General features: G+C 45.5%; 1 protein-coding gene across 4 annotated transcripts in view; it reads left to right on the top strand.

Moving 5' to 3' along the window:
- Nucleotides 1–13,962, top strand: part of LOC119404547 (excitatory amino acid transporter 3) — a 54,132-nt gene extending 40,170 nt beyond the window's left edge. For all 4 annotated transcript variants that reach the window (XM_037671086.2, XM_037671088.2, XM_049418923.1 and 1 more), the window contains exons 4-10: nucleotides 75–117; nucleotides 756–798; nucleotides 7,170–7,353; nucleotides 8,417–8,650; nucleotides 9,618–9,812; nucleotides 10,383–10,517; nucleotides 10,922–13,962. In XM_037671086.2, the coding sequence (XP_037527014.1) occupies nucleotides 75–117; nucleotides 756–798; nucleotides 7,170–7,353; nucleotides 8,417–8,650; nucleotides 9,618–9,812; nucleotides 10,383–10,517; nucleotides 10,922–11,063 (976 nt within the window). In that variant the 3' untranslated portion in view covers nucleotides 11,064–13,962. The remainder of the gene's footprint in view (nucleotides 1–74; nucleotides 118–755; nucleotides 799–7,169; nucleotides 7,354–8,416; nucleotides 8,651–9,617; nucleotides 9,813–10,382; nucleotides 10,518–10,921) is intronic.
- The last annotated feature ends 310 nt before the right edge of the window (nucleotides 13,963–14,272 follow it).

The raw sequence follows: 14,272 nt of genomic DNA, 5'->3' as shown, positions 1-14,272 counted from the left end.
AAGAAGCCTGGTCTGCATGGAGACCTGGTTTTTCCAGACGACAGGTTATTTAGCCGATGTTTCCTTCTTTCCAGAAACGCCTTTCCGCCTAACGTGATCGAAGCCTGTGTCACGCAAGTAAGTTTTGCTCTCCTCATATAATCTCGTACTTTTTGACTACTCCGCACTGGAAAGCTCTTATAAAATAAAATTGATCGAATTCGGTATGCTTGCCACTCTTCAGAAATATGAAAACAACGGGGTGGATCAGAGAACAAACAGAGGTAGACGATATCCTAGTGCATGCCAAGAGGGAAGAAAAATGGACCTGGGCAGGTCAGGTCATGCGAAGGACAAATAATGGAAATGGAATGGAAACAACTTTATTGAAAGGACAAATAACCGATGGTTAGTAAGAGTGTCGGAACGGATACCGAGTGATGGGAAGCGCGCGGCCGACGACGGAAAAGGGCTAGGTGGAGTGACGAAATTAAGAAGTCTGCATGCATAAAATTGAATCAGCTCGCACAGGAAGTGGTGGGTTGGATATCATTGGGAGAGTCCTTCGTCGTGGCAGTCGACATAAGACAGGCTGATGATGGCGGTGATGTTTCACAGTCGCGAAACGCAAACATCTTGTTATAAAATATAAATTTGTCCATGGTTCAAAACATTAATCTTGCTAACTCTTGAATCCCTCCCCCTTCCTTTCTTTCTGTTATATTTTCTAGTGTATTTTTTCTAATAGCCGTATCTCTATTCTCTCTCCAAACCAGTTTTCGACGATTGTTATCAAGCCGCCGGGAAATGCGTCCAACAGTAAGTTTTCGGCTATATCAGCCATTTTTCTCATGCTCTTCCCACTGAATTGTTCTTCAGTGGAAAAATGAAAAGAAAAGAACTAGGTCGATTCCACGAAAGATCGAAAAAGGGTGTATATTTGATGTTTCCGATTTTCCTGATAATTTTGTATGTTGTGCACATATGATTGCACAGCACGAAATCGCAGTTCGTTTTCAAAGAAAAATTTTTTTCAACACAGCAAAATTCGACAAGTGTCGCCGGTTGACGACGACCATTTTACGAAGAATGCGTTTTCGTAACTTTGGAACCATGCTGGCAGCCACTGAAGCTATATATTACAAATATCTTTCTTTTTGGCGGAAGTAGAAGTAAAGAGGAAATAGCTCTTATCATTTCATGGAATTCTGAGTAAATTATGTATTTTTAAAAATTCACGAAAAACGCTGCGTTTTTGAAAATCAGTCAAATTTGGGACGCTATGGCTACTTCTGTGAACATCTTAGCTTGTTCATATTTGCAGTATGAATAGGCCTTTATGTGAATAATGAACCTCTGCATTTGTATTTCTCTAATAATTTTCAAAGTACTAAATTTTCATGCTCGAAACACCAAAAAGAGAAAAGTGCTCCTCCATTCAAAAATCTATAATAAAAAAAACCCAATCTCAATTTTGTTCAAAGTCCCCCAAAATGTTCTCAAAGGACTGCAGAATGATATTATGAAAAAACATGTTGCATCATTTTTATTAGAAGAAAAACAGAAAATGTCAAACATTGTGTTTCCAGAGCGTGGTGGCCACTGCGTAAAGGACATCTCTAGTAGCAAGAAAATACAGTAACACGTCTTTTTTCTTCTCTGAGCTTCGCTAAACAGCAGTAATGATCTATTGTTGAAAAGTGGGAACTGTTTTGTAAAGAAAAAAAACATCGTTCCAATTAAATGCATTTGCGACACCACTTACATTCCTCGTCGACGGGCAGCACGGACATTTTCATTCCTCTGGATAATTTTTTTTTTAGTAAATGCGCTTATATAAAAGTAACGAAGCTAAACGCGAAATATGTGTAGCTGAGTCGATCATGCATTGTAAGAATGTGAGAAATCGCAAATGGCGGCAGTGGTGAACGGCGAGTACCGCAGTGCAACCTAAGCACAGCAGCCACACATTCTTTGCCAGGCTTTGTCGCTATGCACGAGAAAAAGCTGGGGTGTTGATTGCGTTGGTTACACGATACATTTTTCACCGCTCGTCGCTCTCTCGCCCGGTCTCTGGATCCGCACCGTGCGCATCGTGTGGCGGATCGAGTGGCCCGCGCTACACGCCTTCGTGTAAACGGAGTAGCATGCGTTAGGCGGACAGGTGCAAAGGGCGGCGCGATGGACGCCCGCCTGAGCAGACGACAGCAACGAGTACGGCTGCGCCAGTCAGCCAAACACCACCTGAGATAGAAGTTAAGCATCCAAATTGTGCTTCACTTTGATGCGATCACTATCCTACGCTCTGAAGGTGGCTATGGGTAGGGGTTATAGCCATGGCCGAGATTTTGTACGGACTGCCTCATGGTGCACAAAAAGAAAATTCCGCTGCAGCAGAATTTTCGTTACGTAGAAGATATCGGATCGAGACTCTTTTGCGGAGGGTCATGAAGCAGGATGCGCGCTCAATTCAAGAGGGAAACCAGATCTGCCAGCACTCCTTCAAGAGAAAGAAGGATATGCAAAACAAAGCAGATGCAATGCAAACAAAACGTGTTTTGTTCGTGGCCAGAACTGCTGCCACCAATCTTCACGTAATCGATTCTTTTTAAACTCTGCATTGATCACATAAGGTTTGACAACGTACACATTTGGGCCAACAAAAACCACACCTCTTGGCGACCGCTCTCCAGAAATTCATTTCCATTCATGAAGAGACCTTGGCTTTTATACCAATCTCTCAATTCTGGCACAGCACATCATCATGAGAGACGCATGGAGGGAATGCGCTCTTTAGCACTCAAGATATGAATTATACTCAACTGAAATAGATGAAAGAAAAGGCTACAACTGAAAGTGCATACTGTGGACTGAGGGATGTCTAACACTGGCGTGAAGTCGCAAACCACGCGAATGCATTTAATTGTAACGGTCTTTTTCTTTACAAAACAGTTCCCAATTTCCGACCATAGATCATTACTGTTGTTTAGCGAAGCTCAGAAAAGAAAAAAGACGTGTTACTGTATTTTCTTGTTACTAGAGATGTCCTTTGCGCAGTGGCCACCACGCTCTGGAAACACAATGTTTGACATTTTCTGCTTTTGTTGTAATAAAAATGATGCAACATGTTTTTTCATAATATCATTCTGCAGTCCTTTGAGAACATTTTGGAGGACTTTGAACAAAATTGAGATTGGGTTTTTTTTATTATAGATTTTTGAATGGAGGAGCACTTTTCTCTTTTTGGTGTTTCGAGCATGAAAATTTAGTACTTTGAAAATTATTAGAGAAATACAAATGCAGAGGTTCATTATTCACATAAAGGCCTATTCATACTGCCAATATGAACAAGCTAAGATGTTCACAGAAGTAGCCATAGCGTCCCAAATTTGACTGATTTTCAAAAACGCAGCGTTTTTTCGTGAATTTTTAAAAATACATAATTTACTCAGAATTCCATGAAATGATAAGAGCTATTTCCTCTTTACTTCTACTTCCGCCAAAAAGAAAGATATTTGTAATATATAGCTTCAGTGGCTGCCAGCATGGTTCCGAAGTTACGAAAACGCATTCTTCGTAAAATGGTCGTCGTCAACCGGCGACACTTGTCGAATTTTGCTGTGTTGAAAAAAATTTTTATTTGAAAACGAACTGCGATTTCGTGCTGTGCAATCATATGTGCACAACATACAAAATTATCAGGAAAATCGGAAACATCAAATATACACCCTTTTTCGATCTTTCGTGGAATCGACCACTAGCTCGCAAAGATCGCACGAAGGGCGAGTAGTTTGCGAACGAATTAGGTTTTTATGCTTAGTACGATAAAAGCCAGTATGGGTAATTCCGAAAGAGATTGTGCAGGCATGCTTCCATGGCGTTGTGAACGCGCGCGCGCGTGCATGCATGCATGCACACACACACACACACACACACACACACACACACACACACACACACACACACACACACACACACACACACACACACACACACACACACACACACAACACACACACGCGCACGCACACACACACACACACACACACACACACACACACACACACACACTACGGTTTTCGGGTTCTGCTCCATTCTCAAGTACCAAACAAATGTTCTTCTGCAGTGATTGGTCTATAGTTGTCAATCCTGCGCTAAATCCTGCGCTAAATGTCAATCCTGCGCCCCTGGTCTCCCACAACATTGTGCTGTAAATAAATAAATAAATAAATAAATAAATAAATAAATAAATAAATAAATAAATAAAAATAAATGCAGCTCCACCGTTGTGAATACTGAGGAAGTGCATAGCATGGGCACCCAGAGATTCCCTTTAGTTGATTTCCCACTGCTCCGTTTACCAAACCGTCGATGACGTCAGTGCTCGAGGTAAGCATGTGGGTATTCCCCTGCACGAGTAGAATCTTGTCAGAGAGATTCGCAAACTCGGTGTGCTACATGCGCGCTACCTTTTGCCGCTCTTTATCGAGTTCTTGCTTGCTACGGCAGTTGAGATACGTGTTGTCTGCAGCGAATTCCGTCGGGTGGTTTTCCCTCCAGATGTGGCGCCGGAGAAGCGCCAGTGGTAGGAGCAGTCGTGCGCGTGGCTAGCATGCCTCGATGTGTGCGCCCAAAACGCGCATCAAGGCACCCTACGCGTGGCGAGGTGGTGGCGCCCTCTCGCACGGTGCGGGAGTCGGCCGCATGTTTCCGAAGTGTTTTTTAGCGATTCAAAGTTGACTATTGCAAGTACTTCTTGGCTATTAATGCTAATTCTATTATTTTAGAGCTCGTTTGTTTATTTTAAGGCGGTTTTGATCACTGCTATCCTTGTTTTAGGCCTGTACTGACCACTTAATTTTCAGCGTGATCAGACCACATGAGATCTGTGGATGGACGACGAGCCGGGCCCCTAAGGTGCTACGCATAGGCGTGCGCACGGGGGGGGGGGGGGGGGTAGGGGGGCTTGTCACATAAAGGGGGGGGGCTCTGCCCTATACTCTGACTTAATTGGGAGGGGGGGCGCTGCGACGAACTTTCGCCGTCCCCCTCCCCCCCCCCCCAACTGAAGGGGAACCCTGCGCACGCCTATGGTGCTACGCACTTAAAACAGAGGTAAAAACTGCTCATGCGGAACATTTACATATAACGTACAAACCAGCAGAGACGTTCATGCCATAGTCACATTACGCTCCCAGCTCGTACCGTAAATTGCAAGCAAGATATAAGGAACTCTTGACGAGTAATGGTCGACTGACCATTGGAAGGAAATTCGTGGTTACATCGTCGCGCAAACTTGAAGAGCGAGCGAGCGTGACCATACAAGGACAAATCTAGCTTCAGAGAATTGCGGGTGCCGCCTTAGCAATTTTCGACGAACAAGAGACGATCGACGCGAGACCTGTCCTCCACGTAGTCAGTTGAGCTGTCCCACCAGGAACAAACGAAATAAAAAAACAATCTGTAAGCCACAGCGCTGTACACTGGGGATCCCTCCTACAGTGTGTACCGATTATTCAGGCTTTGAATATTACAACTGATCTGGCAATGAGTGTGCGATTATAAAGGCCTAGATGTGTAGACCGGTCAAAGATTTGTATTTGTCTGATACTGGATGCCCACGTTTGTGCCTGGTAATCTGCATACTATCTACAAAAGAAACAGCTGCGACTGGTCATGAATGTTTTCCATATGCGCAGCAGTCTGCCAATTAACACTCTCTCAAATGTTTTCAGTTGTCAATCAAAAGACTCAAGAGCTTATTACATATTTCTTTACACGCTCAGATTAAAAAAATAATTTACGTTGTTACTACGCAAACTCTGCTGTAAATCCCTCGAATTAAAGATAAAAGCTAATCTCTATGGAAGGTGAAACGTAAATCAAGTGATTCATGGTTAGTAGTTCATGCAGTAATTTGTCGTAGCATGTTGACGTCTATTATTTGTTCGTTTACGATCTACTATACGTACTCTCTGTGGAAATCATTTATATTGTCATTACTACAATACAGTTAATCCAGTACAGTTGACGTCCCCTATAGGATTGGCTTCATTATCGGTTGGTCTTAACGCGATAGCGTTAAAGAGCTCGTTTCGCAGAAATTACGGTGTCGGTGTCGTTGACTGTGAGCGAGAAATCGGCGTTGTCCGTGAGCGAAAATTTGAGATATGTGCGAACAAATAAATAATAAAAAATTCCCGCCACCTCCCAGTAAAGGGAACCCTGAGTAGTATGCGAAGCAGTCATGAGTCGACTTAGATTTCTGTAAATGTTTTATTTTCTTCATCAGTGTTGATGGTCCTTCTATTCGAGGTTCCCCTGACGTTGTTACTCGTCATTTATGACTTTAAGCTCAGGGGAACGTTTTCCCTTGAGTATAACGGCCTTGTGGTCTGTAAAGTATAAAGTTAATGGCTCTTGCTGCAAAGATTGCAGCTTGAAGTTTGAGAATGCGATGTCAACGCACCCGTTTCGCTTCGGTTTCGCGAGCCCGCCGCTCCGGATCGGCTGGAGCACTGGCTACGTCGACGCGATGCCGGGGGGACAGGCCTCGTTCATAAGCTGCTTCGCATCTAAAATGTTCGCTTTGAGAAAGAATTGAACCCAGGTCTTTTTCATGGCAAGCAGGTGTTCTACCACAGAGCTACGCCATTGCTTGAAACTTCTCTCCCCCCCCCCCCAAAAAAAAGAAAGGAAAAGAAAGAAACGCTACATGAATGTCATGTAGAATTGTAGAATCACACCGGGCTTCAAAACATGTGAATGCCGCAACGAGTGGGTGGTTTAAAGCTGCCCACCATTACAAAGTGTGCAGCTACGCAGGTGCGCGTGGCACCTTACGGGCGCGTAGTGGGCTCTTCGCGACTGTACTTGCCAGTAGGCATTCTAGGCTAATTTGAAACGATCAATGCTACGCGCGCAAACGTTCCTTTCCATGCGGCACGGCTGAAGGTGACGCGTACGGGGCTTGATTACGCTATCGCCTCCTACTCTTGAAGGCGAAGCACAAGCGTCCTCCAAGTTTTTTTGTTTTTTTTTTCATTAAGGTTGTATCAACAAAGAAACAACCCCTTGAAGTTTCCCTCTGTCGTTCTTTGTGGAAAGGGTACACGTGCGAGTCAAGTGAGGCAAATACTTTAGCGGTGAGCCCGAACCTATGCCCTCGGTATATTTCGTTTTCAATCCAGCATCCATGTACGACTGGGACTACAAGACGGTGCACGACCCCGGCACCAATATCCTGGGCCTCATCGTTTTCTGCATCGCGCTGGGAGCCACCGTGGGCCAGATGGGCGAGAGCGGAAAGCCCCTCCTGGACATATTCACCTCCCTCTCCGACGCCATGATGATCATCACCAAGGTGGTCGTATGGTGAGGCCCCCATGTACCCTCCTCCCTTGCGAAGCAGTCTGCGACACCTATTTAGCTGCCTTTTACGGTGCTCAGACAGCTTTCATGATAAGGCTAGTTTAACGGCTGAATGGAAGACACTGGATGTAAGGGAGTCAAGATAAGATAAACTTGAGACAAGGAAACGGGAGAACATAACCCCTCTGTCATTAAGTAAAGTGCGTTAGGGGGCTAGTTGGTGCGACATTGAAACTGAAATAAAACCGCGCATGGGACGGAACACAAGTACAAGAAGTAGGCAGGACGAGCGCAGACCAGCGCTCGTCCTGCGTACTTCCTGAATTTGTGTTCCGTCCCATATGCAGGTTTATTTCAGTTCATCTGTCCTTGTCTGTCATAATGGTGTGATACATAAGCTTCCCTTTAGCTGCGGCCGTTTCTATACGTAGGACAGAGGGGCCGCTGTGTTAATTGGAGACTATTGGAGCATAAGAAGTTGTTAAGGCCAACCATCTAATCTTTCTTTACGCTGACGAGCGTTTAAATGCACGCGAAAGTTCGAGGAATGCGCAGTATTATACGCACACAAGAATAAAGAAGACGCGTCTAATGGTCTAGGCCTCACATATCGATAGTAGTGGAAGCGCATGCGCGAGCCAGTCATTGATTACCTTACATAAAAAATCAAAATGCCAAAAAGAAATGAAATATCTCGCGTAGATGTCAGATAGTTTTATAGCCATGGATCTGCGACATGCGTAACTGCTGTCTATTCATGCGCGTATACTGGTCTGTATCGCTTCAGCGTGTTTCCACATTCTAGAGAGCGCAATAGCGGAACGCGGAACTTCGGTCGCATGCGGGAGAGTCACGTGACCCGAACAGAACCGTCAAGTATGACGTGATACGTCATCGTGACGTCATCGCTTCAAGTAAACGCTTGTTGAAAGTTAGTGCTTCTTTTTGTGTCCTCTCTTATGTCCCTGTCATAAACTTGCACAATTGCTTTGTGGTTGATCCTTAGCACACAGCGTCCTTCCAAAATGTTATCGCTTATGCACGACAATCCTCCACGCGTACGCAGGTTCTCACCTGTGGGCGTCATGTTCTTGGTGATGGCCAAGATGCTAGAGATGCAAGACTTTACAGTGGTCGCCGGTCAGGTTGGCCTGTACGCTCTGACCGTGCTGCTGGGCTTACTCTTGCACGGCTTCGTGGTGCTGCCGCTGCTCTACTGGCTGGTCATGCGGCAGCCGCCGTTCCGCTTCCTTCTCGACATGCTGCAAGCCATCGCCACTGCCTTCGGCACCGCTTCCAGGTTCGACATGCCTCCCGTGTAGTGTCGATATTGCCACGCGCGCTTCTTCTATTATTTTTATCTAACAAGTCCGTTGTACGTGTAGCCGCTGCCTTGCGCAAGCCGCGCCCTAATGTCTGGGAACCTTCCAGATTATGTCAGAATCTTCTTTTAGGCTTGAGCGCGCAAACGTGAACAGGTGAGATTATTCTGGAACTAACGCGGCCACCAGCGATAAGGCTCGAATGTTCAATGCCGCATGTATAAAATTCCGGCGCGCATTTCCGCGGTTCAGTTTATCGACGGCCGACGCCCTGTCTGCCGCTCTCAGTGTACAGCGTGTATTGCTGTAATTTGAGTTTTCATTTCCCGGCCACAAGTTCGGCCAAATAAAGTGCTTCATCTTGAACACGCCGACTGCTGCCTTCTTCACCGTCACGACACCGTGTCAATATTATTGCGTATACAGTTGCCAGACATTTGAAGATTTGAGAAGGTTGTATTGCTTGAAAGGGTTCATAACTATGGTGTCATGCTATTGTACGTCGCCTGTTAGTCACGTGGGGTGTACGAAGTACCCGACAAGTAAGGCTATACAGGAAGCTATAGGCTGCTGAGTGACGCGCTTGCACTCTGTTCAGTGCCCTCGTTTCATTTGCAGTAAGAGATCTTCCATGCGCTTCAATCTACTTCGAGTAATATGGATTCAATTTTTATTTACTGTAAGATAATAGAGCGCGATTCGGCTCAAGCGGACGTCCACACACGCGATGACTCAACGCACTCACATGCGCTTGTTTAGGGTGCTTGAGTGCGAGTGTGTGTGCGTGTATAAGAGTGTGCCCAATCGCAGTCTAATTATTTTATCTATACGAGCTACCTGCTAGTAGAGCAGCAAGTTCTTTTAGAATTTATTCACTTATTTTTGTTGCAACCGAGGGATCAACCAACTAGTCCACTCACAGTCAACTGGCTGCTCCGCTCGCAGTTCTGCCACGCTACCGGTGACAATATCGACGCTTGAGGACAAGGTGAAGGTGGACCCGAAGGTGGTCCGCTTCTGCATCCCCATCGGGGCCACCATCAACATGGACGGCACGGCGCTGTACGAAGCTGTGGCCGCCATCTTCATCGCGCAGGTGCGAAAGGTGCCCCTGGACGTCGGGAAGGTCATCGCCATCAGGTACGACATGACATCGCATATATCTGCCAATGCCCGCGAGTGTGTAGGTGCCATCACACATATATATATATATATATATATATATATATATATATATATATATATATATATATATATATATATATATATATATATATATGTTTTCACGTCGCGGCAATATAAATAAGTAACAATATAAATAACATCTCACGTGTTGCTATCTTTCAACATCCGTGGCATAAAAAGTGGCGTGCTTGTGGCAGTAAGAACGTGCGTGACATTTCATCGACGTTAAAATGTTACGAACACAACAAGAGGACGACGACACTGTCGCTGCAAAAGAAAAAAAGAAACATGTCCGCTGAAATTCCAGCAGTCAGTGTCGTTGATCTCTCAATTGCGTCCGGTGGTAGTGTTTAGTCTCCGGCATGACCGGAGAGCCGGGCTTGTTATTCCCGCCGCGTGACATCGCTTGCAACTGTTTACCAGGAAATGCAAGTACATTCGATTCACCTCTGACGTTGTTCGAAATATATTTTTTATTATCATTGTTACGACGGACGCTGTACTTATCGTATGCGGTCGATGCAGCGTCACGGCGACCGCTGCCAGCATCGGTGCCGCAGGAATTCCTCAGGCGGGCCTGGTTACCATGGTGATGGTCCTTAACGCCGTCGGGCTACCTGCTGACGACATTACACTCATCATCGTCGTCGACTGGTTCCTGTAAGTATATGTCCGAATACGGTTACACTTTGCTTGAACGAAGCTTAGCCGTACTAACCGCTCAGTAAAGTACTCTTTAAAAGCACTTACTACAGCCCTAAAACTTTCAAAACAAAAATAAAATGTGCAGGCGGTATATATCAAGAAGTGGGAAATGCAAGTGTTGGCTTCTTTTGTTTGAACTACATATGTACAACTCGGTTATATACTAACTTAAGATGATTTGCTGTAGTTCTGTTGTGCATCACTGCATCTGCCATAAAATATGTACTTGGAATTCGTGCTTCACTGAAAAGAATTCATTAATTCTGTGTAAGTGGCCCTGTGATGTGCCCCATTTTGAGACCTATAGCACACGCACATGGAGTTCTCACTCGACGTTGTTGTTGTGTTCTCCCTTACAGAGACCGCTTCCGCACAGCTATCAACGTCCTGGGCGACGCCGTGGGTGCCTGCGTCGTCGAACGCCTCAGTCTGAAGGACCTGGAGAAGCCTCACAGCTCAGATGGCCGGGGCTCCAAGGACACCGTCATCACGTCCATGTAGACGACAGTTGTCCTTGCTGGCCGGGCCTTAAATGGTTCAGAGGGTCGTCCACGGTCCCTCTAGACGCGAGAGGTCAAGTCGCACACTTTCTTGCTGGCCCGTTTAAAACTCACCGCGTATAGCTCGCGTGGCTGTTACAGTTGCGGGAGCCAAAAAAGCCATTCGTCGCGAGCTAGCTCAAACACCCAGCTGAAAACTCCACGCGGTTCCAAATGCTTGGCTGGGGCTCACGAGCACTTCTGTCATCGTGAACGAATAGCGGCGCGCGCTGTCAAGATGGTGAAAGTATGGCCTCCGAAATCGGGCAGCGCGCAAGAATCCCGCGTGATCTCGAAGGCCATAGCGAAATTATGCAGTTTCCTATGAGGCTCGACAGAGGAACAATCTAGTGCTAATGTATACGTCAGGCAGGTTAATAAAAGACAGTGGCTACGCAAAATAAGGCTTGGCACCGGCGGGTTCCGTACAGCTGTCTTATCGTTTTTACCGTACATTCTTTTCCTGTTCGCTTATTGTAAACGCTTGGTTGCGTAAAGTGCGACATAAGTATCCTGTTTTGGATAACGCATTACCTTTTCTCATTTGTTATTAGACTAAAAACAATTAGAAAGGCTTAAAATTATCTACCTTATCGCAGCGACTTCGCGAGACAATAAATAGTTACTGTCTTGTGTGCATAATTATACGTCTTTGTAATATGTTATCAGTAGCAGTCGCACAAGGTTTCCGCTGCTCTAAAAGACTTAATCTGCACGATGCTCAAAGACTATTTGATCATAACCGTGAAAGATTATAGCGAACTAATACTTCCACAAAGTAAGAAAGACATACACTGAGAAGCTGCGCTGTCTTCCTATCCCCTTTGAGTTTCCCTCTATCTGACACTTGCGCTAAACTCCTCTCTGTTGACCTACGTATGAAACTGTTTACTGTCTGGAACAGTCGAGAATGTCGCAGCGCCGGCCGCAGGAAGGCTGGAAAGTTTGTTTACACTTTCGAGTTTACTTACTGCGTGTTATTACTCCACGGGCATTCGTAGTCCAGAAATCATTCAAGATGTTATCGAAAAGCTCTCAATCGGACTCGCATTCTTTAAATCACGTTTGTGTAACCATCCTGCCTGTGCGACTGTGCGACATGATAGATAAATTGACAAAAACGCACCTCTGATCTCGTCCCAAGCTTAGAACTGTCGCAAACAGCGTGAATGTGTGCACAGATGCAGGTTATCCTTTCACCCTCGTCACGTGAAATTTGGACGACAGGCGACGCAAATCATTCATGTTTCGAACGTACCACTCGCTGTAAATTGTCTTATTTAATAACTGCGCTTGATATAGCGGTGCGGGGAGAGCATTTGCTGGCGGACGCCTAAATGATAAAGTTGAGCTGCCTAGTCGATGTCACGCATATCGTCCTCTTCTGTCACGCATTTTGCCATGACCGTCGTGCGCTGCGCGTACGCAAGGTTACCATTCCAAATGCAGGACATTCGTAATTTATTATGGGCCGCAATGAAACGACAAACGTCTCATGCTGGTAATTGTTTTCTTTCGGGTGCATATATGGAGTTATCTCGATATTTAGAACAGCGGAAGAATATTGTTGTGAAGTATCGATAAGCAGGCACGTAGGCAAGGGGGGGGGGGCGCCCCCCCTCCCGAAGTTCGTCCGGCCTTCTATATTCCCGGCAACTTTTGTTTTATTTTTGCCATGGAAATACTTTCTTTCGAACAATTAGGCCTTGGGCCCCCCCCCGAAAAAAAATTCTGGCTACGTGCCTGTCGATAAGGTTGAAAGCTGGTGATTGATCATCAAATCGTATAGGTTTGGTGATTAGTTGGTGATTGTTCATCATACCGTATAGGTGAAGCAGCGCACTTTCACGAGGACCTTGTCCCTTTTGTCCTCGCCAAGTATCCTACTTCAGCTATACGGTACGATGCTCTTAAGTATATTAGACACCCGATGTTTTTCAATGTTCAGGTAACACGTGTAAAATAAGAGGTATCCTACTAGTAGCACCATCATAGCGTGTTTCCTAGTGAAGTATTACAAATCTTTATCGAATATATGCAATTATCATTTAAGGTCTAGTTCGATGCGGGCGTCTGAAAATGTAGGGCGGTGGGGGCTTCAAAGGTTACTCGTTCTATACAACACTCTATACCATGGTGTTCGGTATTGCGCTGAAGCCTACTCACTCCATTCCTCATGTTGCTTGTAGATAGTGAATAGATGGATGTTGAAGGATTAAGAGTATATGCTGTATTGTGTGCCACAAAGTGACTCCCAGACACGAGTTTAGCCTACCCCCAACAACTTGTACACTATTCCTCTAGTTAAGCAGTGAGTGTAATAAGAGCTGGGAGTGTGCCCCTTGTAATCTATGAAGCGCGTAAGCCTTGTGTCTAATACCGGCGTCACACGGGCATTTTTGATCGGGATTAGGACCAATACGGATCGGATATTTATCGCGATTAACTATCGTCGCTGCTACACGGTTCACCCTAATCTGGATCGAGTTTGGTACAGACGTCAGTCAAATCGCGATCTGGCAGCCAAATCGCGATGCGCAGATCGCGATCGTCTTGATCCCGATCGGGTTTGATCGCAGTTAAAAGTGACCGTGCAGCAGCACCTTATCCAGATCAAGCCTAATCCGGATCGGCCCTGATCGTGATCAAAATTGCCTGTGTGACTAAATTCTTGACCGACACAATTACCCAGTCGTGAACGTAAGACTAGAAGAAAGAAGGAAAATGAATGCGAGGACGGGGAACATTCGCTGATGCGAGTTTTCAGCTCTTTTGATGCACGTTGTACATAAGGCCAGCAGCTGGCGACCTTCATTCCTTGATCATCACGACCATTGTTAAATAAAACGTAATTTATTTCACGTGCTGCCACTGTGTGAGTTTTTCTCGCGAAAGCAACGCACCCGAACACTCATCTTTACGTCCGTACAAAGCGGACACCAGGGGATCACTTTAAGATATCGGATGGACGACACATCACAGCCGCCTACAAGAAGAAGAAACGTTCAACAGCCCCGGGAGTGGACTGCATGATGGCAAGTGAGTAGGTCTAAGCAAGCACGTACCAAGGGTCTTGCTTACAATCAAAAGACAACGAATCGAACCTTTGTTAGGCAGAAGTTGTATCTTTTATTGAACGTCTGTTGCTGCCTTGAAGAAGACAGGCAAAAA

Source organism: Rhipicephalus sanguineus, chromosome 9 (genome assembly GCF_013339695.2).
Source record: "Rhipicephalus sanguineus isolate Rsan-2018 chromosome 9, BIME_Rsan_1.4, whole genome shotgun sequence".
NCBI classification, from domain to species: domain Eukaryota; kingdom Metazoa; phylum Arthropoda; class Arachnida; order Ixodida; family Ixodidae; genus Rhipicephalus; species Rhipicephalus sanguineus.
The sequence above is the reverse complement of the archived record's forward strand: the minus strand, read 5'-3'. Positions and strand labels throughout refer to the sequence as shown.